Genomic DNA, 24680 nt, shown 5'->3' with positions numbered 1-24680 from the left:
GAGTTAAATAGCTATTTATTTGCATTTAAATAAACAAAAACAATGATGGATGGTATATAACTTGTTATGATTCAAAGTTATTTTATTAAATTAACGTGTCTATTTTTTTTCAAATTTAAACATGATTTTTGGAGGACGTATTTCTACTCGTAGACTGTTCAAAATGGCGACCAGATAAATAAACTAATAATGTTACGGTTACGGTGAGGAAACGTAATTAATCAGTAAATAGATTCGAATGTCAAAATATCCCGTCTTTTTTTTGTGGTTAATGATATAGTAGTTTACTTTGTATGAACGTTATATTTATAGCATAGTATTCCGAGTTAGACAAATAAACTTTCGAACGCGCAGCGTGAGAAGTTCATTTGGCTAACGAGGAAGGCGTTGCTATAAATGATTTATAACATGAATGACACGCCCATGACAGTCCGTGCAGAAAAAAAATAACGTTTGGCGGGAAAATCTAATAACCCGCACAGTAGGCAGTATGGCAGACGCATTCTCTCTACCAGATTGGCTTGACATTGAAAATGTAGAAAGCGATGATTTGGTTCTCTCTCAGGTGTGTATTTTTTAATTGAATTAGACAGATTTACGCTTATTGTCTTTTTGAAGGCTTTTAAACACAACTATTCGGGGCATGGACCCCCTTTTTAGGCCCAAATGTAAAAAAAATCTATTTATTTTTCCATATTTACAATTTTCTACAATATGTAGGCATATAACAAGTCTCAAAACTCCATAACCAGTCGATTACAATACCTTTTCTACTATCCACACGATCCGCAAGTGAAAAGATTTTATTGTTTTACCTTGGGACCCAAAAAGGGGGGGGGGGGTCCATGCCCAAAATACCTGTGCTTTTGATCGGAAATCGGTGAAATTTTTCTCCGATGTGATGTCATTTATATGCCCTATATTGGCCCTTAATTTTTGGAAATATAGATATTTCATTTTTTTAAAACGATTGTTTACTGTTTTGCAGGTTCTTCAAGATGTCGAGGAAGATATATCATTAGCAGATGCGTTGGCAACAATAGAGGAGAATATTAGATTGTCGCAAATTCATCAAAATATTGAACCATTTTATGACATGAGTGTTTCGCAAGCTGTGGATTATTACCACTTGGGCACGTTTGGGCTTGGAGATTTCTTACTAACCGACTTCAAAGATGAGAATGTCGAACCGGAGCGTTTCATCGCACCCGTTTCAGATGAGGATATAGAAAAGCTGATATCGTCTCAAACGAACGCAAACACTGTCTGGCAAAGAAAACCTGCAGAGATTTAAAGATTTGTATTTTATTATATGAAACCTAATAAAATTGACATTTGTATGTGTGCTTTTTTGTAGGCGTAATCTTTTCCCAAAGAGGCGGAGCTTACCCATGCAATATTGGTTTTAGTGTTTTGGTTATTTCATGGCTGTTTCCTCATTGCATTATATAGGCCCATGTGACCTTTCATGCAATATTATTTGGTTGCTTCAATTTAGAGCATACATTTTGGTACATGCTTGTCGTCTCTATGTTATTCCATAAAAAGATCAAAGGAAAAAAGAAGATTCATGTTACAATAATAAATGCTGCCATTGGTAATATGTGTTATAGTATATGTAATATTCAACCATTTCGTAACATCTTGATGAAAAGATAAATGGAATTTCTATAAAAATTCGTATTGCCAATACATGTATCTCACCTGCAAATAATTTTCACAAAAACAAAAACAAAAAACAAAAAACAAAAAAACAAAACAAAACAAAAATCGGAAAAGTAAAACAAAAACCAGAATTTTCGGAAAAGCCAAAAAAACTGACTCTCCCAAAATTTTCGGAAAAGCAATACGTCCGTCAGGCTACTATCTGCAGGTCATTTTTGCCTGTTGGGGGTTATGTTGAGTTGGATTTTTTATGACCTGATTTCGGGCAATATTTAATTTATCTCCAGGCCACGAATTCGTATCAGTTTCCGTAGGAAAACAACTGAACCTATCGTCTTAATTCGGTCATTTTCGGTTTATGTCGGGCCTTATTTCAAATAATCTTAATTCTTATTGGACCGCACTAGCACTGTTGCAATTCTATTGGCTCCTGTAATTTCTATCTACAAATTTCCCGCTATTATGTCAGTTGGCCATCTGCTATCGTACAAGGCAGTAGTAATTAAAGGAGTAGGAAACATGTTGTATAAAAAAGAAATTTACAGCGCTGTCACTTGGCTTCAAAGGTAAGTGATTTTATCTGTCACTTGTTTGTTTATATTTATAAATGATTTGTTTTACGGCGATGTCACTGTGAGTATTGGTTATTTAGTAAGTTAAAATTTCAATTTCGAGAAGTCATTCCCCCTTTTCTGTGCTATGAAAGACTTCCACATTGCTTTGGCCTGGCTATGGCACTCAAAATACAGATTAATGTATAATGTAAAGTTGAAAGTTTGGAAACTGTAACATTTATTTTTTAATCATTAAAAACAAAAAGAAATTTGCTTCAGGAGAGCCGGTTTCTCCCATGAAATACATGTATGTATAGATAACTTTGAAAATTTTAATTGGTGAGCTATCGCTAACAGAAATTTAAATCACTCCTTCCAAGTGGTTAATTTAATTTTTTTTTGTCACTAGCATGAAGTAAGATCATATTTATTTCATGGCTCAATAGCTTAATAAAACAAATTTTTACTGGGTATTTGGTGATATGAAATTTCTAATCTTGACTTCATCAGGGAGTGTGTATTAATATAAATTCCCTAACTACATATGTACTTGAAGAAATTTTAGTAGACCCTACTTTATGTAAATGTATACATTTATACATGTACATGTATGTACCAAGGATTTTTACAGTAGACTATAAAAATCCTTGTATGATAAATAATCTGAAAATGCCCAAAAGGGGGCACTCCAGTTTTCTTTCCAATTTATAATATGATACAAATTGTTTATTATCAAGACTTTTAGAGCATAGCTCCCACCACATACACACATGCACACATAATTGTGAACTTGTCATAGAAAATAAGCATGAAGTTATTGTATTTATTATTGAATATTTTATTTGCTGACACACATTTTCATTAAATTGTCATGGCATAGTACATTACAAAAACTTACATGTACATTAGGAGTAAACATGAACAAATACTACTACATGTACCGGTACATGTATGTGTGGATGGCTACATGTGTGTATTTTATTCTATTTTTGTTGGTTCCACAAATTGTGCTGTCAGATGTACATGTTCACAAACGTATGTTTTCAGTCTGTGGAGCTCACTTCACACAGCAGTGCATTCATAATACTGATTTTTACACCTTGTAAATTGAAAAAGTTTTTTTTTGTTTTAAAGGTACATTCTGAGTGGTGTGAGGTGGAAGCCCCTGCAGTCCACCATGTACAATAGAAAGGGTCAGCCTACCCTCCTGTAGGTCAGCCATTGTCTTATGGTCAAAGAAGCTTATACGTCAGGTAAAGTATTCACTGTTGCATTTTTCAGCTTACAGTCCACCTGAGCTAAATGTACATGTATTGTCATCATCTGTTGTAGTTAACCTTACTTTAAATTATTTTCATTTCTAACTACTCAGTGGATTGTCACCAAATGTATCAAGGTATGTACTTAAACTGTGTCATTAGTATGCTGATGACAACTTTTATCAATAAAAATTATCAATTCTGGAAAATAAAATGTGACAAATGCTTTTTCAGCTTAAGCCCTTGAAATACATTTGTATTCATTATTGAGTCCAACTTGTGTGGCAACTCCAAATTTGAGTTATTGCCTGTGAAGAGGCTAAATGTAGCAATTAGCACTTTTAAGCTGCTTCTAATGTGTATAATTTAAAATCTTGTAGTTTTAGAAAAAAGCTTTTAATTGAAAAAAATATCCATATGATTATACTAAGTAAGATATTCATTGAGTTGAGGTTGTTTGTCTCCCTATTAGAATTTTTGACCTTAAAATATAAATGTACCAGAGAATTTTTGAAAATTAAAAGAATAACTCGCCTAATGCAATGATCTTAATGATGAAGGTACTATTATACAATTTAGTGTATGATAGATTGTGTAAAAGTTGTACTTCAACTCCTAATTATACTGAAGTTGTACTTCAACGTCTGATTGTACCAAAGTTAAACTGAACTTGTGAGTAAATGAGGCTTCAATACAAATGATAAAATGCTAAGTCTATTTTAAAATGTGCTCAATTTTTATTTTTCAAAAATATATATATATTTAAGGTAACATTTGAATTTGCATCATTTCATTTATAATTAATACATGTTGTTGAATGATCACCTGAATATGGCTGAAATATTGCTGCTCGGGCTTTGAACCCCAACAATCATGTTATTGAATGGTTTTCCAAAATTACAAGATGATTTATTTATTTCAGAAAATGGCAGCTGTACTCAGAACAGCAAGCTTCAGAAGCCAAGTTCCCATAGGTTACAGGACCCTCTGACTGAATTCTTCATTTCAAAACACTCGTCCATTCTCATTCAACTAATACTACTAAAACCACTAACCTTGAATGGGGTGGTGAGCCTACTTGCAAGATAATCTGGGGGGATTTCTTGTGAGGTCTTTGGCGGGAGAAGATTCAGTCTGATTCCTGGGGAAAGACAGCTACAGAATTGCATCCCACGGTTCCAAAGACAGCAAATCATCATAATTGCTGAAATAGTAGACCCTTTCATAAAAAGGTTTGTTGATATTTATTGATACATAAATATAAATCAATTTGTATTCTCTATCAGCTGTTTAATATACATGTATACATGCACACTTGTTTTATTTTTGTTTTCTAAAGGATCACATGTCTGCTGTTCTCAATTAAAAGGTAATGAAGTTCTATTTTTTATGATAGGTTGATGCAATTCTTACACAGTGGTTCTGACACTGTGGAAACACTGGTGTGGATACCAGCAGGTCAAGGTTAGTAACAATGCTGCTAAGCTTGTTTTGTCAGTTATTATATATGAATATGTTCAGTAACAGTTTATTAACTACATATATTATTTTTTAATACCCTTCTAAGTTAGGGGTAGAAGAAATTACCATATAGATTTGTCCATCTATTCATTTTGGTAATAAACCTCTGAAATATTTTTTTTTTATCATTACATCAATATCAAACTGCTAGGCAATATAAATACATGTATGCAGATGGGGATGATAGAATCAAGATTGTAATAACTGTGACAATGTTTTCCTAAGAAAGACATGGGATTAGCAGGTTTTTAAAGCATGTTTAGGCCCTCGTAAATCTTAATTTTGCTTAAAAGAGGTCATGTTTGAAGATATTGAAAGTAATAAGATACAAGGAAGATAATTCTATCCTTTCACGAAGAGTAGCCAGGGTGTTCGGTGCAAGTGACATAAGACATTAGATTTGTAATTAAGTACATGTTAAGCCAAGTACATACATTGTATGTGTACAAATAATGTTTTTATCTGGTATATTGTAGCATCAGATTTCCTGGCTTTTTATGACATATGTATCCATTTTTTTCTTTTAATTTATAGCTGAACCACATTGAGAAGACGGGGGAACTGCACTTAGGTGGATTTGTGCCAGTAAGTGAAACTTAATTACAAATAATTTTTATATCACACAACAAACAATAATGATGCTTCTTGTCATGCCTGACAGAATGGATCTGTGCAAACTTTGGGATGACGATCTGATTCTGAGGAGGGTCAGAAAATTTATATTCAACCATATCAGAGTAATACTATTTATTTTCATTTCGCTCCATGAAGTATCTAGACTGATGTCAGAAATTTTTAGTTAGGTTATAAGAAATGGACAATGTTGCTGGATAACTCAGAGCTATTTGAGAATTGCCTATGATAAAAAATTTGTCTATTGAAAAATAACGTAAATACATGTACATATTGTTTATTGCAGGAAGTGCAATAAACAAAATATGCACATGGAAAATTTGTTCTTTTTCAATAGACAAAATTTTTTTCATAGCCAATTCTTATAAATTAATTTTAAAACATATTTTTATCTTTAAACATGAGAAAAGTGTCTCTGAATTTAACTGAATAGGGGCGTGTCAATATTTTTTTTATCCATTGAGATATAACAAAATTATTTTAACCAATCAGATTACAGTATTTATCTCAAATTAATTAATTCAGAATTTCACAAATTCTTTAGGTAGAATATATACATACAGGTACCATTATTTGTCTATTGATTTTCTTATATTAGGAATTTTTGTATCACTTATGGACTAAAGTATGGTTTTTTAGTGTCAGTGTCATTACATCACAATCTGTCTCTTGTAATCAATTTTTATGCCCCAGTCAGAGTCTGTTAAAATTTTAGGGTAAGATTTCTCATACATTTTAAGTCAGTTAAACATGAATCACTGTATAACTTTTGCTAGGTATACAGTTGCATATCTTTTTGATGTTTTATTGACGTTGAAATTTCATGTTAAAATTTTAATGTTAAGTTTTTTTATTAGGTCGGTTAACTCCTCATGCCAGGTCAATGGTATTTTGTTAAGTTGCATTAGCATCACAAAGAAAATTAAAATTCCATATCATTTTCATGTATATGCCCCTGTAGTCATGGTCTATTGATTTATTACAAACTTTAAAAGTATATGTACTTACGTATTGAACTTGTGAATTTGTAAGTGAACCTAGACAAACCAAATCATAGAAATTCACTAGTACGGGGATAATCTCGAATTACAAAACAATTATTAGGATCAAGTGCAATAATTAGGAAAAACATGAATTTGACAATTTGGGACACTTTGTTTATGGTGCGGTAGATTTTCCTACCAATGGTAGGTTCACATGTATGAAATATAGGACATTGCATTATTTTGGAAAAATATTTGGTTAGGAACCAGAAATTTGGTACAAAGATAGTGTTTTGCATGCTGAACAATTTATGAAAAAAAATGGAAAGATATGTTGCCAGTTGCCATGGCAACTGATTTTTTCTGCCAAAAATTTTAAATGCTCAGATTTGGTTGGAATTCTCAGAAACCTTAAAGCTGATTTTTACGGATCATTTCACACAAACCTAAAGTTCTCAAAACTTGAAGGGAAAGACCACCTTTGCATTAAATTAGACTCTTATGCTAAATCATACCCACGTAAACAAAAATAAATAACCTTAAATACAAAATGCACTTTTATAAAATGCTCAAGGCTATGCAAAGTTCGAAATCCTTGAAATATAAGTGGATAGCCATCTTGTAGAACTCTCCTATCTGAAGGAAGATCATAGTCAGACTTTATTGATTTTTACCAATAGAGTCCGATTGGCTCGTGACGTCTCTAATTTGGTTTGGTACTTATACAAGTACTGCAAATAATATATAAACAAAGAATATTCCGTGAATATTTCTACGATCATATTTATCTTATCACCAAAACGCGATGACTTGTCAAGCTTGCAATTGCACGAAATGTTCTATAATTTTTTTTCACCAGCAACATGAACATTCTTCAGAAGTAGCCATAAGATTTTCCTTACAATACTAGTCATCTGGCTGCAAATCCCGTTGTTCGTCAATGATGTCTGACATTTGCTTGCATGTTGTGCCTCAGTTTCTGGGTTGAAATTATAGGGGAAAAGTCCCAAATTTGTGATTTGTTGCCTATTAGATATTTAGCTTTAAGTATTGAAGATAAGTTTGACTAAACAACACTTAAAAATAATTCTTTTTAATACATATAATTATCCATGTATAGATATGCAGGTAATTTGTGACTGGTCTTAATTTTTTTATATTTCTGCTAAATTTAATACATGTACTACTTAAACTGCTGAAAACGTGGTTTAAAAGATTCAGTGATTTTTCTAGTACTCGTCATTACTGTCATTGATGATAGATTTCAGAATGACAATAATGACGAGTACTCAGGTGTTACTCCATTTTGTAGTTACATATTGGCAATATCAATAAACTCCTCAGAGACCAATACTGAATATAACTGTGAAATTGTCATATAACTCGCTCTGGATCCCAAAAGCACAGTTGAAATCTTGCTATATATATACCGCTGTGACATCTATGGCAACACCGCCTGCACAAAGCTCAGCGCCCTAGACCACTCGGCCAGCTAGGCTATATTAATTTGATCTGTATCAATTTGATCCGATGGAGCAGTGTAGTGAATAGTCTCGTCGCATATATAGTCCCCGATTAAGTGTAAGAGTGTCCTAAAATGATTTCTATTTTTGATGATTCTTAAAGGGTGGGGAGTTTGGTTTTTTTTTTAGTCTCAGGTATATTTGCTATTTGGATTGTCTGGAAAACATGCTTACATGATAGTAAAAAAAAATAATGTGCTTTACTCATATGTAATGTATATTTAAGTTTTATTTAATGTCTTTACACAGTGCTGTAAATAACAGATGATACTGAAATATCTTATGTCAAATACTACTTTAAAAATATACCATTAAAATGGGCCTCATTTTCTCACGTTAAAGTGACTAAAGCATTCAAAATCCAGGAAAAAAAACCTGGGATCTATAGAGTTCTGTCAAAATATTGTGTTACACTGGTAAACGTGAATCATTTATTGTCTTCCTCTACCTTTATAACTACTTATGGATGCTAATCCTATTCCATCACCAGATAGCGTCCTTCTTCCTTGGCTGTTCAGTGATATTCCACAACATCCAGAGGTGCGCCTGCTCAGGTGACCAGTCTGAACCTGGAACTGGATGGCCTACATGATTCTGATTCTCCTGGTGTAATTGCTATTATGTTCTTAAGTTACTGAGTGTTTTTTTCCATTTTCATTTTACCATAACTGTTCACAATTACACTGCACTTTCTCACATATTTTCTCTTTACTATAACTGTTCACTTGTACACTGCACTTTCTTTTTACTATAACTGTTCATCAGTACTCTGCACTTTCCCACACATTTTCTTTCTTCCTCCAAGTCCATTGGGATGTCTCTCTGCACATTTCTATAATCAGTCCCTACCAATACCAAGGTCCACAATGACTGCCCTGCAAAGCCTCTTTATACAACTTCTATTTCAAGTCACCATGGACTCCATCCTGCTGCATGCAACAATCTACAAGTTTCTGGTACTTTGTAGTGTTTCTTTCATTAGCCGCCTTTATTTGGTCTTATAAAGGGACTGAAAGCTCCAGCAGGACTACTTGCTTGGTTCCCTGCATGATTTGTAGGTAGAATTATACACTTCGAACTTGTACTTTGTAAAAATGATTTTGTTTTCCTGAGCATAACACCAAAGTTTTATGATACAGCCAGAAGAAACAGATGAAGTCACAGATGAAGAAACAGATGAAGACACAGATGAAGATATACAGCATGTCACAACATTGGATCAGGTAACATTAGTCTTAGATGTGTTTTACGGTATTTTGGTGTGTATAGTGCGCATTTGTGTATAATGCGCAGGGTTGTTTTCCTTTAAAAGTTGATGTAAAAAACTTTTTTACCGATGTATGTATAGAACCACGAACATTACTGGCTTTATTTTATTTTTAAATAGAAGGGACCATTTCGTCTGTTTTGTGTATTTATTTCATTAAAGAATATTGTTTTTGTTACTTTTGTATTTATCTGTTTTGTCAGTGTTTATGTGTATTCATTTACTGTTCGAGTAAGAAATACGTAACGTAGACAATAGCTGAAATTGTCTTGGACATACATTTTGATTACCTTTGAAAAGTTTCTATTGAGAGTAATCAATTTCTGAAAATTGCTAATTCTAGAAAAAGGACTGTTTTTACTACAATTAATTAAGGGGTCTGAGTGAACAATGCAGACGGTCATCAAATAGGGCATGTGTGTTGATAGCTCGGCCAAGCGTGATAATGAGATGCAGAATTTTCTCTGATGTGTGTCGGGGATACATAAAGGGTTTGTGTTAAAAAATTACAGTATTTACACTGGATAAGGATTTTGATATTAGTTCAATGAAAAAAGAAAGTCAATGTTTTCAAAAAGTAGAATATCTAATAACTATGAAGTAGAGTTCAATACTATGCGTAAATAACAATATATTTTTATAACCGACTACTTTGTCCAATGGAAATATTTTAGGGCTCTATGAGCAATGTGCCGAAGATTTTGTTATTTAGTAATTAAATTGTTAAAACTTGTGTGTATTTTAATTACTTATTTCAAATCGTTAACAAGTTGTATTCCCTATTATGGAGCTGGGGATGCAGGCATATTTTATCCTGTTTTTGCAGAATTACCTCCCGTAAGAGCAGGTATAATTTCGAAGTCTCTCTAATCGATGTTTGGATTCGGGTACAGAAAAAAGAGGTAACTGAAATGAAAATGGAATCCCCAGCAGACAAACACAACAGTGTTTCTAAAATTTACAGGGTGTTTCATTTTGTTGGTAGGTTACATAAGGATGATTTTCATTTGTATTCCGGGTAAAGAAAATTTATGGCAGGGTCAGTAGAATGAGAAATTCCCTTTTGACTTTCGAGATTTTCTAAAGTATCGTTGATATCGGATGGAAAACCTTGCATGTTCCAAGTAGTCACCCGCTCCAAAGGGAGATAAATGTTGACAAAATGTTGGTCCACAAGTCAGGAATAGTCGTATACATCGTAAAGACATAATTATATACATATTATATTGTTATTCGATACACAAAAATAAAAGTATGGCAGTTGTAAACATAGTCTGCCATGTTCTTTTGGGAGGTTATAAATCAAAACCAGATTTTGTTCAAGAAGATTTTATTGACAATCAATGCTTACAAAGGTAACAAGTCAACGAAAAACTCATGAAAAATCCATAAATATGCTTTTGCAGCTCATAACTGGTCTCTGATTCAATATTGACTCCCTCGAGGTCGTTAATTTTGGACTGATCTAAGGTCTGTAAAAATGTGTTGAAACGATGTATGGGTGTATTATACACACCCCGTGTTCTGAAGTTAGTTTCCTGGTAAAAAAAAGTGCGCACAATACACACCAAAATACGGTTTAATGTGAGTATTTATTGTATGTGATATTGTTCTTAATCTTACAGTTATGCCGCCAATGATAAAATAATTATTAGATATAAGAGTAATCAAGGGAACCAATATTATAGTGGTAATCAAAAGAATGTAATCCAGGGACAAAGACCAGACATGGAAAACAGACATACACAACAAAGAACATAAAGTAACCAAAACCATACATACAAAGCAACAAAAGCAAATGAGCAACTTGGACTCCACTAAAAACTGGGAGCATGGACCAGGTGCACCGGTAGTGTAAGCGTCCTCTGCTTTTTAATTTTTTTTCAAGATTAAAGTATAATTTAGCTTGACAGACATGTATTCAAATTAAAAATCAATCAGCATTCTATATCACTTCTGAATGATCATTCAATGAAAGTAATTAATACAAAAATATGCACTTACACTTCACTTACCTTTGCTGCAGGCTATATCTTTCATGTTGTGCTTGAGGGGGAAAATCGTGTTGCCAGAGTAAAGCAAGGAAGGATTTCTGCGGAAACAATGCCTCAAATGATTGGCTATCTTCACTGAAATTATGGTCCACAGATTTCAGTGATACTGCCCTTTTGTATGTAGTAAGTCTTGACTACATACCAAGGTACCCTGCTCAATGTGATATAACCTCTCAACATGGCCCCCAGAGGATACTGGTCAATATATCACAAAGCAGGAGCAACACGATTACAGATTCTTTACATTGGTCAATACGTAAGTAATCTTAAATTTATACAAACCTAACGAGGAAATTGGTGTCTCCCAGTCTGTTCACAACAAGTATCAAGTAGAGAGTATTTTATTTTCATGAATCCTTCCTAGTCAGATTCAAAATAAGGAAGTTGGACAAGAACTAATAGTTAAAACAAAAACTATGATCCCTTTTTAGAAAGCCATAGACAGCAGTTTTGACAGAAATTGATACAAAGAATTAAATCCAGTACATTGCTAACAATTGTAATTGTAATTGTAATGTAAGAATCAGTTTTACTTATAATCCTAAGCTTAATTGATATAAAAGTGTGTACTTTATTTAGGTTTTGTGTATATTTTACAGGTCACCAGAACCAATGGATGTTTACTGAAGGTCAAGAAACAGTAAACAGAAGTTATTGTTTGAAGAACAGTTCAACCTAGTAGAAGGTTTCTACTTTTCATATTTTCCTTTTTTTATGGTGTTTATAATGATAAAAGTTGATTAAAATCAAGGAAGTGGAATTTTTTTTTATATTTATAATACTGCAAAATTTGGGTATAAATGGGCAAATGGGCCCCCCCCTCCAAGACCTGCCCATAAGAATTTTCTAGCAATGAATGTATTATTTGATAAAATGTTATTGTTGGCTAGATTTATTTGTTTTTATGAAAAATGATGTTTGTGTATGGACAATTGTATGTATTTTTTTTACAGGTTTAGAACTAAAGGCTGTTAATGTGAAGGTCACCACTAAACAGGACATACATGTATCATTTTGGAAAATGTATTTGGAAGTATTTCCCAGTTTATGGAAGGTACAGTACTTGTTTTAATAATATACCATATTTTCCGGACTATAAGTCAATGTGGAGTACAAGTCGAATTGCCTCATTTTGACCAAAATCAACGAAAAAAAGTCGAATTCAGCAGATAAATCGAGGGTCAGACATGTACATGTATATTGTAGGTGTTAGCTGTGATCCGAGTTGAGTAGTTTGTTTTTAACAGTATATATTCTAGCGATGTTACTTATGTGTTACGACATACCGTAAATGGGTATAAATTTGCATATCAAAGGACGGATAACTCCGGAACACTCAATAATGTCTTTCCAGTTAAAAAACGTATCATCTTGTGTTTGTTAATACTTTATATATTTTTACGGTTTCAAAGTTTTTATTATTTATCATGGTATTCATTCAAAATGGAAAGCAGCACTGATCGATTGCCGGTTTGACAGTTTGAGTGACAGCTTTCGTTGATTGCAGTTTACTCAAAATTTTGAATTAAAGCAATCAAAAGTGAACTGAACAAATCTAATGAAATGCATTGTAAATGAACATTTTTTCTTGAAAAATCCTTATAAGTGGACGATAAGTCATGGCTGACACTTTGCTGAAAAAAAAATATCGACTTATAGTCCGGAAAATACTCAGTATGTGCTCAGTAATTTCACATTTAATCTTAATTCAATTGTAATATGTCAATTAAGGCCACTACCCACCTTTCACATTTTGTCAGCTTAAAGTTTCCTGAGTTTTTTTTTCATTCAAGGACACTGAAATATTAAAGCTTTTTTTTTTTTGCATCTTACAGTTTTGTGAAGGGCTTGTATACAGTATATATACAGGCAGTAGCCTCACTGCTATAGGTACCCAGCAGTGATTACAGAGGTGATGCAGTCCTTCCTTATTGGTCAGGTAAGTAATAAATTAGTAGGGCATGTGAACTCTTGCCTTCACTTGGCGTCCACCGTCATTGTCATCGTTAACAATTTCTCAAAAGTCTTATCATCTGAGACAACTGAATGGATTAGGATGACACTTAAAACGATTGTTCCGTAGGGTATCCTGCACAAAGTTTTTGCTTTGATTTAGACTCTGGTGAAAAACATGGCTGCCATAAATAAAATAGAAGATAGGGGTCAGACAGCAGTTTTTCGCATATATCTTCGAAACCATATGTTAAGCCAAATTCTGACAGGATAAAAGTATTCAGCATGATGAGAGCTGTCTGAGTTGTTATTCTCATGAAAATATGTCTACTGATGTGTGAGTTATTGCCCTTTTTTCGACATTTTTAGCTCACTTGGCGTCCGTCTCCGTCGTTATTAACAATTTTTCAAAACTTTTATCCTCTGACACTACTTGACCAATTTGAACTAAACTTGGTGTGAATGTTCCTTGAGGTATCCTGCATAGAACTGATGTGGGGATTTTTGATTTGTTGAAAAACATGGCTGCCATTACTAAAAATAGAACAGTCAGACAGTAGTTTTTTCGCATATATCTCCAAAATTGTTAGGTTTGGCTAAATTTTGACTGGGTTAAAGTGTTCAGCATTATTAGATCTATCTAAATTTTCACTTTAATCCGGTAAGCCATGTTGTAGTTATTGCCCTTTATAAACATTTTTTGCAATTTTTCATGTTATTTCTTTCAAAAATCTTCTCCTCTGACACTACTTGACCAATTGGAACCAAACTTGGTTGAATGTTCCTTAGGGTATAGAACTGATGTGGGGATTTTTGATATGTTGAAAAACATGGCTGCTGTTACAAAAAATAGAACAGGGGTCAGACAATAGTTTTTTGGATATATCTCCAAAACCGTTAGGTTTAGCCAAATTCTTCTAATATCTGAAATGATTCATATTATTAGGGCTAAAAAAGTCTTGAAGGATAAAATTTGTCTGATGATTCCTTGTTAGAGTTATTGCCCTTGAAAAGAGAAAAATGACAGGTTTTTTTTTTTACAGTTTTCACCTATCATCTTGAAAACTATGATAGAAATTCTTAAATTTACTGCCCTTGAAAGACAAAATTCAACCAGGTGAGCAATTAAGGCTCCTGGGATCCTCCTGTTATTTGAAACTACTATTCAGAATCAGATGAAACTTTATTTGAATGTTTCTTAGGGTATTCTGTTTCGACACAGGGAAAAGCATGCCCCCGTTACTAAAAATAGAACATAGGGATCAAACAATTTTTCTGCAAATAATTAAAAAAAAATAATGAATTGTACAAAATTTTGATGAGCTACATATTATTCCCCATCAGACGGACCTATGCCAAAATTTTCAAAATGATTTGTTGCATGATGTAGGAGTAATGGCCCGTGAAACAGATTTTTTGTCGTATTTCATGAGTACAACTTCAAAAATCTTCTCCTGAAACAATACGACAAAATTTAATGAAATTTTGCCTAATTGTTTTTTAGGGTATCCTACACAAAACATTTTCTTCAGTCAAAAAACATATCCATCATTACTAAAAATAGAACATTGGGATCAAAATACTATTTTTGCTATTTTGTTATTATTTCCTCCACCATAGAAGAATATTGAAGATGAGCGCCATTAATAAAATAATCTTGATATTCTGAGTAGACTGGCAACATTGAAATGTTTTTTAGGTGGCTATTTTTAAAATTGCTGCCATTTTGTGACCAAATTCACCAGTTACTAAAATCATACTTACAAAGTAACAAAAGCAAATGAGCAACTCAGACCACTAAAAACTGGGAGCACTGGTAGGGTAAATGTCCTCTGTTTTTATAGAAACTCCCGCCAAGTTGCTCATAAAAAGTCAAGTCCGGGGTAGACAAACGAGGAAAGGAAAACTTTGACCCGTTGAATAAATCAGTTTTCATGGTGCAGATGGATACACCATAACAATCCATGAGTTCATGATGATGACTATAAAACTTCTGTAGAACATATTTCGGATCAGAGCCAGTAAAGGAGCACATTTTGTTCCCATTGGAATGCTGACCGTTTGTTGAAAAACACGTCCTCACTGGACAAATATGTTGTTGATTAAAAATTCCAGCATTTTGTAAACATCTTCCTCTGTATATTTGGAAGATGATTCGGAATTATTTCTTGCAAAGTACGAGAAATCTCTACCAAGAACTATATATTTGTATCTAGGTGTACCATCGTTTTTGGAAAAACAACAATGTATAATGTTTTTAAGTCAGGATTTTAACTGAGTATGGGGAATAGAAGTATACAGTGTTGAAAAATCATAGGTTTTAATGCTATTATATTCAGATAATAGTCTTGAAAGTCTGCCACTTCCCGGCTAATTTTTATTATATCTTTGATTTCAATAATATTTGGTTTATATAGTAAGCATGGTCTCCTCAGTTGAATGATGTTGATGAAAATTCAGTGTAACATTATTTAATCCACTGAGACATATTTGGACTCAATAGAATTTTAACAAATTTTGCAAGAGTTATGGAATTTGGGTGACATCAACACTAGGGACATGTTGCTGTGTCTTGCAATACTAAGCAAATACAAGTGATCTTTTGAAAATTTCTAAGATTGACTCCTGAAATTACATACATTGTATACATAAGAAACTTCATATATCACATGTTCTTATTGGCTTATCTCAATGATAAACTTTTTGTAATTTCAGAACAGCTTTACTCAGAACAGCAAAACTTCCAGCTGAAGCCCAGGACATTCGGAAACTGGTTCTTGATCTAATTTTTTTCTTTTTGGGGATTTTTTGGGAGGGAAGTAAATATTCAAAATCCATTCAAATTTGTCTTCCATAATATCATTCAACCCTAACAACCCTAACAAGTACTAAAAAATACTCATAAAACTAATGTACTCACATTTAACCCCTTACTAACTCCTGAATGAGAGGGAGACTTCTTGCAAGAAATCTGGGGAGATTTCTTGTGAGGCCTTTGGCATATCTATCTTTGGCGGGGGTAATCAGTGGATGTCTGTCCTTGGGGAAAGATCACAAAAGATAGCTCCAGTTTGTGTAAAGTCAAATCATCAGAAGGTATGTATATTATTTTATAAAGAAACAGATCAGATACGCTTTTAGCTCACTTAGCCCAAAGGATAATATCTCCAAAATCATTAGGTTTATCAAAATTTTGACATAGATCTCATCAGGCTTAACACTTTTACTATGATGAGATCTATCTTGTAAAATTTTCATGTAAATCTGTTAAGCCATGTTGGAGCCTTTTTTAATGTTTTTTTTCCCTATTTTGATGTTATTAAATTGAAATAATCTCCTGACACAACTTACCAATTAGAACCAAACAGTATGGATGTTCCTGAAGGAATTCTGCATAGAACTATATGGAGATGTATGATCCCACAAAAAATACGGCCATCATTTCTTAAAATGGCAGACATTTTTCGCACATATGTTTAAAACTATAAGGTTTTTTGAAAATCCGGCCTTGGTGAAAGTTTCAACATGACCAGATCTATCTATGTTTTTATTCTAAAAATAAATCTTAATTGGCTTTACATTATTGCTTTTACCTCCCTCTTTTTGTTGTAGTAATCTGTTTGTTTGTTGGGGTTTAACGTCCGAGCAGCAATATTTCAGCTATATTCAGACGATGAACATGAAATGGATGATAAAATGAACGTGAAATGATGATGAAATGAAAAAGGGATGGGACACAAGGACAATGGGGTAAACAAATTTTGATTGCCACTGGAAATAGGGAGAGGTGGGTAGGGTCGGGCAATTTAGCCTCCTGTGGTGGAGTCCTATGGTACCTACTCCGGAAGAATACCACAGTAGGGTTCTGTAACGTGCAAGGAACGTGGCACTTTCCCAACATGGTGCACCACTATGGTGTGCGGTCAGGTTTTCCGTATTATAGCCTGACAACCCCAGCATGTAACACGCCAGGGGTACCTCATTCCACCACCTGGGGCACACATCCCAGTTGCTCTGTGGGCAGAGCGCCCTAGTCCCCGGCTAGGGTTCTGAGCACTATTTAGTCGCCTTTTACGACAAACTTAGCGCTGCTGCAGGCCTATTCTTTTAACACCCGGACCTATAGTAATCAGAAAATTAGGTGGATCCTATTGGGATGCCCCCTTTTATATTTCTGAACTACACTTATTTCATCACTTTATTTTCATCACTGCGGATGTTTCTAGAAAAGCAGAGGACGCTTACACTACCGGTGCACCTGGTCCATGCTCCCAGTTTTAAGTGGATTACGATTTGCTCATTTGCTTTTGTTACTTTGTATGTATGAATTTAGTTACTTTGTGTTCTTTGTTGTGTATGTCTGTTTTCCATGTCTGGTCTTTGTCCCTGGATTACATTCTTTTGATTACCGCTATAACCTTGGTTCCCTTGATTACTCTTTCGCTAACTGATGAAAGAGAAATGTTTTTTTGTCCCCTTTCGGCAAATGCCGAAGGGAACTTAGATTTGCTGTACGTCAGTCTGTCAGTCCATCACTCACACTTGGTTTTTTTGTAATGCCTTATCCAGTTGATTTCATATTTGGTATATAGTCTTATCATGACAAGTTAAGTTCGAATGATGTTACGGTTGAATGATTTTTACAGAAGTTGTGTCCCTTGGACATAGAAAATTTCATTAAAGTTTATGTTTTCCAGACTTTCCTTTGTAATGCCTCATCCAATTGATTTCATATTTGTTAGCTAGTCTTATCTTGACAAGTGACAAATTAAATTTAAATATCATTGGGTAAAATGGTTATATGGAACTTGTGGCCCTTTGACATAGAAAATTACATAAAATTTTATGTTTCGTCATTTTGATGCAAATTGCTGCTGTCATTCTAGAGTTATTTGCCCTTTAATTCATAATAACGAAGTTTTTTTCAACTTTCCAGGTGATAGAAAGAGAATGTCTTTATGCAGCTTTCTGTAATGCAAAAATGTTATTACTGTAAAATGAAGCTCAGGTTTGATTTTGATGGAATTTGCTTTTGCTGTTCAAGAGTCATTTTCTCTTGATTGTTAAAAAAATAACGCCATCCATTTTAGTTCACATACATGTATATAAAAAAAATCTCACAAAGGCAATGAGTTCAAAGGCCGAAAGGGGACACTGTGTTGCATCAGCAATACTGTCAGAATGCTTGTTTCACTTAATATGAAACGCAGTTAATTCTGGTTAATTATTTACTGCATGCAACAGGATGTATTCCCATTTATTCTTGCCTATTTTATTGTTTTCAGTCAATTAAAAGAAAAGCTACCATTGGTCAAGAGGAGGTGAAATTAAATAAACTGCTGGTCAAAAGCAGTAGAGATAAGCCTTGGTGAAAAATGGTGGAATGAAATAAACTGTATGTCAAAAAGTGGTCACTTGAGCAGGACTTGGGAGCCAGAAACCAAGTTGTTTTATGATCAGAATTGTGACATTAGAATTGACAAGTTAATCTGATGATGAGAAAGGGACAAAAGAACCCCAAAAAAGAGGAAAAAAGGAAGAAATCTGTAGGTCAAAAATGGTTGAAATGAAATAAACCAAAAAGCAGTGGCAAGAAGCCTCCGGTCAAAAAGTGGCTACTGGAGCATGAACTTGGAGGTCAAAAACCAAGTTAATTTGTGATCAGAACTAAGACAATAGAATAAACATTGTTAACTGATGATAATGATAAATGTACAAAAAGAAAAATAGAAAATACAGATAAAAAGACAAATGAGGAAGATTCATAGCATGTCACCACGTTGGATCAGTTAACATTAGTCTTAGAAGTGTTCTGTAAAATGTGAGTACATATTGTATGTTATATTGTACTTACATTTGGTTATGTTGTCAAATCTTATTTTGATTTTTTCTCCTCATAAAGCAAGTTTTTGTTTTAATAATTGTCAAAGGAAGACGGTAATTTAGATTAAAGTTTATATTAAAAAATAAATTTTCTATAGCACTTCAGAGTTGTCATTCAGTGAAGCAAACAAACAAAAGTGCACTTCCACTTCACTTTAATTTGCTGCAGGCTATATCTTCCATGTTGTGCTTGAGGGGGGAAATTGTGTTGCCTGAGTAAAGCAAGGAAGGATTTCTGCAGAAATAATGTCTCAAATGATTGGCTATCTTAAAATAAGGAGATTGGACAAGAACTAATGGTTAAAAAAAACCATGATCATGGTTTAGAAAGCCATAGACAGCAGTTTGGCTGCCAAATGCAACTGTAATGTAACAATCTGTTTTGCTTATAATCCTAGTTGTAATTTATACAACCAAAAAAGTATACTTTATTTAGGTATTGTGTATATTTCAGAGGTCACCAGAACCAATGGATGTTTACTGAAGGTCAAGAAACAGTAAACAGAATTTATTGTATGGAGAGCAGTTCAACCTAGCAGAAGGTTTCTACTTTACCTATTTTCCTTTTTTGATAGTGTTTATAATGATAAAAGTTTTTTTGAAATCAAGGAAGTGTAGATATTTAAATCAATAATACTGCAATGGTGGACCCCCTTCTTTCAAATATTTTGTTCATTTTGTGCAATTGTGCAAAATTTGAGCATAAATGGGAAAATGGGACCTCTCCAAGACCTGCCCATGTACGTCATATTTATTTGAGGTAAGTCCTAAACATAAATAAACCCATAGAATGTTCTAGCAATGAATGTATTATTTCATAAGGTGTAATTTGTTGGCTTGATTTATTTGTTTTTTTAGCTCAACTGGCTGAAGGCCATGTGAGCTATTGCCATCACTTGGCGTCCGTTGTCATCGTCGTTAACAATTTTTCAAAAAAAGTCTTCTCCTCTTACACTACTTGACCAGTTGGAACCGACCTTGATATGAATATTCCTTGGGATATTTTGCATAGAACTGTTGTGGGGATTTTTGATGTGTTGTAAAACATGGTCGCCATTACTAAAAATAGAACAATCAGACAGTAGTTTTTCACATATATCTCCAAAACTGTTAGGTTTAGCTAAATTCTGACAGGGTAAAACTGTTCAGCATGATGAGATCTATCTGTAGTCAAATTTTCATTCTAATCCATTAACCCATGTTGGAGTTATTGCCCTTTATAAACATTTTTTGCTAATTTTTGTTATTTATTTAAAAAATCTTCTTCTCTGACACTATTAGACCAATTGGAACCAAAGGTGGTATGACAGTTCCTTCGGGTATCCTGCATAGAACTGAGTGTTGGGATTTTTTATTTGTCTAAAAAACATGGCTGCCGTTACTAAAAAATAGAACATAGGGGTCAGAAAATAGTTTTTCACATGTATCTCCAAAACCGTTAGGTCTAGCCAAATTCTGACTGTGTTCAGCATGATGAGATCTATCTGTGGTCACTTCTTCAATGTAATCTGTGAAGCCATGCTATTGCCCTTTTTTGATGGTTTTTTTTTTTTTTGTTGTTGTTTTTAATGTAATCTCTTTCAAAAATCTTCTCCTCTGTCACTATTGAAGTTGGTATGAATGTTCCTTTTGGTTTCCTGCATAGAACTGATGTGGGGATTTTTGATTTTTCGAAAAACATGGCCGCTGTTACTAAAAATAGAACAAATGGGTCAGACAGTAGTATTTTGCATGTATCTCCAAAACAGTTAGGTTTAGCAAAATTATTTCTATAGTTGAAATGACCCTTATTATAAGGCCTTCAAAAGTCCTCAGGAATCAAAGTTGTCAGATGACTCCTTTTAAGAGTTATTGCCCTTGAAAGATGAAAGATGACAGGTTTTTTTTACAGTTTTCAGCCAATATCTTGAAAACTATAATAGATAGAAACTTTCTATCACTGAAATGATCTTATGATAGTTCTACCCAAGTCTTCTTGAATCAAAATTGTTGGACAACTCTTTGTTAAATTTATTGCCCTTGAAAGACAAGAAAAACAGGTGAGCCATTCAAGCTCCTGGGAGCCTCTTATTTTGAAAAAAAAGTGTTTGTGTAAGGACAGTTGTATGTACTTTTTTACAGGTTAAGAACAAAGGCTGTTTATGAGAAGGTCAACACTAAACAGTACATACATGTATCATTTTGGTACATGTATTTTAAGTATTTCCCAGTTTATGGAAGGTACAGTACTTGTTTTAATAATATATGTGCTCAGTGATTTCATATTTAATCATAATTCAATTGTAATATGTCAATTAAGGCCAATACCCACCTTTCACATTTTGTCAGCTTAAAGTTAGAAATTCATGTAAATAATTTCAAAGTCAGTATGTATGTAATTCAGCATGAGTTGTTCCACTTATGTATAGATTAAACATCAGGAGTTATTATTATTACACTTAACTTAATTGTTTATCTACTTAACTGTTTACAGCTAGGTTTGCATTTGTTTGGATGGAATGTGAAACCTAGGTAAAGTTTCCTGAGTTTTTTTTCTCAAAAACTACTGCACAAAATTCAATTGAAGTTGGTATTTTTGTTTTTTAGGGTATCCTTAACAAAATGACTTTAGATTTTTGATCGGTTAAAAAACATGGCCGCCGTTACTGAAAATAGAACATAGGGGTCAGAGAGCAGATTTTTGCATATATCTCCAAAACCGTTAGCTTTAGCCAAATTTTGATATCGGATAATAGTTAATACTCAGCATGATAGAACATAGGGGTCGTACAGTAGTTTTTTTGCATATATCTCCAAAACCATCTTTTGCGGGGGTAATCAGTGGATGTCTGTCCTTGGGAAAAGATAAAATAAGATAGCTCCAGTATAAGTAAAGTTAAATCATCGGAAGGTATATATATAGTATAAAAATGAAAATTTGCAGGTCAAAAGCAGAAAGAAAAGGAAGAAAACTAGGTTTAAAGTGGTGAAATGGAATGAACTGCAGGTCAAAAGCAGTGTAGAGAAGCCTCCGGTCAACAAGTGGCTACTGGAGCATGAACATGGAGGTAAAAAACCAACTTATTTTGTGATCAAACTAAGACAATTGAATAAACATTGTTAACTGATCATTGTACAAAAAAAAAATACAAAATAAAGATAAAAAGACAAATGAAGAAGATACACAGTATGTCACCACGTTGGGTCAGTTAACATTAGTCTTGGAAGTGTTTTGTAAAATTTGAGTACATATTGTATGTGATATTGTGCTTATATTTATTTTTTTCCACAAAACAAGTTTTTGTTTTAATAATTGATAATGAGAAAACAATCATTAAGATTAAAGTTCATATTGAAAAAATAAATATAAAATAACAGATATGTATTCAAATAAATGTTCTTTATCACTTTTGAGTTGTCATTCAATGATGCAAACAAAAACCAAAAAAATGCACTAACACTTCACTTTAATTTGCTGCAGGCTATATCTTCCATGTTGTGCTTGAGGGGGAAAATCGTGTTGCCCGAGTAAAGCAAGGAAGGATTTCTGCCAACACAATACCTCAAATGATTGGCTATCTTCACTGAAATTATGGTCCACAGATTTCAGTGATACTGCCCTTCTGTATGTAGTAAAGCTTAACTACATACCAAGGTACCCTGCTCAATGTGATATAACCTCTCAACAAGGCCTCCAGAGGATACTGGTCAATTTATCACAAAGCAGGAGCAACACGATTACAGATACTTTACATTGGTCAAGACGTAAGTAATCTTTCATTTATACAAGCCTAACAAGGAAATTGGTGTCTACCAGTCTGTTTACAATAAGTATCCAGTAGAAAGCATTTTATTTTTATGAATCCTTCCAAGTCAGATTTAACATTAGGAGGTTGGACAAGAACTAATGGTTTAAAAAAATCTATGATCTTTGTTTAGAAAGCCATAGAAGAAGTTTAGACAGAAATTGATACAAAGAATTAAATTCTGGTTGCAGAATTAAATCCAGTACATTGCTACCAAATGCAATTGTAATGTAACAATCTGTTATATTTGTCATCCTAGGCTTATTATACAGTCGACTCCACTTAATCGCATATGGCTTTATTGCATATTTCGGTTATTAGCATAATTTTCTCCTGCACAAAACCATTTCCTATTATTCTATTAGGGAAAAAATCGCTTATTTGCATAGGCCTTGGAGGTGCATTTCGGTTTATTGCATAGAGAATTTTGCCTCGTCCAGGTAAAGACAGGTTTTCCCAAATTCTATTTTAAGCCTTTGGGTCATAAATATGTCAATCATATTTATTGTTGTAAAAACTAGATTATCATCAATCAGGAGGTGTTAATAATGGATTAAAAAAATAATTGACATAAAAGACAATATAAATGATTTCTAATTACATTAAAATAAAACACCCAAGCACCTAGGTGAACAATGACTTCTGACAACATGCCGAACATCACCTTATGATGCGGCTTGAGGTTCGGCTTGGGGTATTTTTTGTCCCTATTTAAATTCTTCTGACTACAAATGATTATCAATATAAATTTAATTTTATTTAATGAGCTGAGCAGTTTTGAGTGAGCTTGGGTTACTAGGCATAAATATCATACGAAAATTAAAAGTCATTCATTCAGTACAATGTCTAATGAAATTCAACTACCCTAAGGTGCCCCATACTATCCACACTTCATAGGAATATATCGAGGTCAATGATGCGTATAATACACAACTATCAGTGTACAATGAACAGAGGAATAAAAACACACAGACCATTTCAAAAGCCCACAAACTGCAAACATTGATGAATATTACACTGAATCCTGGCTGAAATATGAAATATGGGATTTTCTTTCGTAGAAAGGTCAGGAAATTACTTGACTATTAATAGATGAGAAACACGTGGTTTTACTTATAAATACACACAACGTAAAGAAGGTCAATAAGACAAACACAATACATATTATTATTTATTGATAAAAGAACAATACAATGAGAAGGTCTATAACAATTAAATACCAGATCAGAAATGTTGAACAGTGATATCCCTGGTTGATCCACAGTATCGTCGTCTTACCTGAACTCACACTTCCGGTAAAATCATAATTTCGGTTATAAGAATAGCCCGGTTATTTGCATAATTTTGACTGGCAAATAGGCTATGCAATTAAGCGGAATCCACTGTATATAACCAAAATTGTGTACTTTATTTTTTATGTTTTACAGGTCACCAGAACCAATGGATGTTTACTGAAGGTCAAGAAACAGTAAACAGAATGTATTGTATGAAGAAGAGTTCAACCTAGTAGAAGGTTTCTACTTTCACTCTGTTCTTTTATTGATAGTATTTATAATGATAGTTTTTTTTAATATCCAGGACGTGTAGATATTTTTATATT

General features: G+C 33.4%; 1 protein-coding gene across 2 annotated transcripts in view; it reads left to right on the top strand.

Annotated features, from left to right (window-relative positions):
• The first annotated feature begins 320 nt into the window (after positions 1–320).
• Positions 321–24680, top strand: part of LOC148597656 (uncharacterized) — a 28938-nt gene continuing 4578 nt past the window's right edge. The window contains exons 1-19 of one of the 2 annotated variants that reach the window (XM_088562331.1): positions 321–565; positions 989–2231; positions 3354–3472; positions 4401–4710; positions 4875–4942; positions 5534–5584; positions 9278–9361; positions 11432–11715; positions 12059–12144; positions 12413–12513; positions 13295–13398; positions 16128–16508; positions 17025–17162; positions 18698–19233; positions 19750–19837; positions 21417–21515; positions 22219–22342; positions 22756–23039; positions 24508–24593. In XM_088562331.1, coding sequence (XP_088418457.1) covers positions 491–565; positions 989–1294 — 381 coding nt within the window. In that variant the 5' untranslated portion in view covers positions 321–490 and the 3' untranslated portion in view covers positions 1295–2231; positions 3354–3472; positions 4401–4710; ... (13 more) ...; positions 22756–23039; positions 24508–24593. The remainder of the gene's footprint in view (positions 566–988; positions 2232–3353; positions 3473–4400; positions 4711–4874; positions 4943–5533; positions 5585–9277; positions 9362–11431; positions 11716–12058; positions 12145–12412; positions 12514–13294; positions 13399–16127; positions 16509–17024; positions 17163–18697; positions 19234–19749; positions 19838–21416; positions 21516–22218; positions 22343–22755; positions 23040–24507; positions 24594–24680) is intronic. The other variant, XM_088562330.1, reaches the window with a different exon arrangement.

This window comes from Perna viridis, chromosome 14 (genome assembly GCF_037379345.1).
Source record: "Perna viridis isolate PV_CMFRI_1.1 ecotype Kerala chromosome 14, ASM3737934v1, whole genome shotgun sequence".
Classification (NCBI taxonomy): Eukaryota; Metazoa; Mollusca; class Bivalvia; order Mytilida; family Mytilidae; genus Perna; species Perna viridis.
Note: the sequence above shows the minus strand (reverse complement) of the source record. Positions and strands in the feature narration are given on the sequence as shown.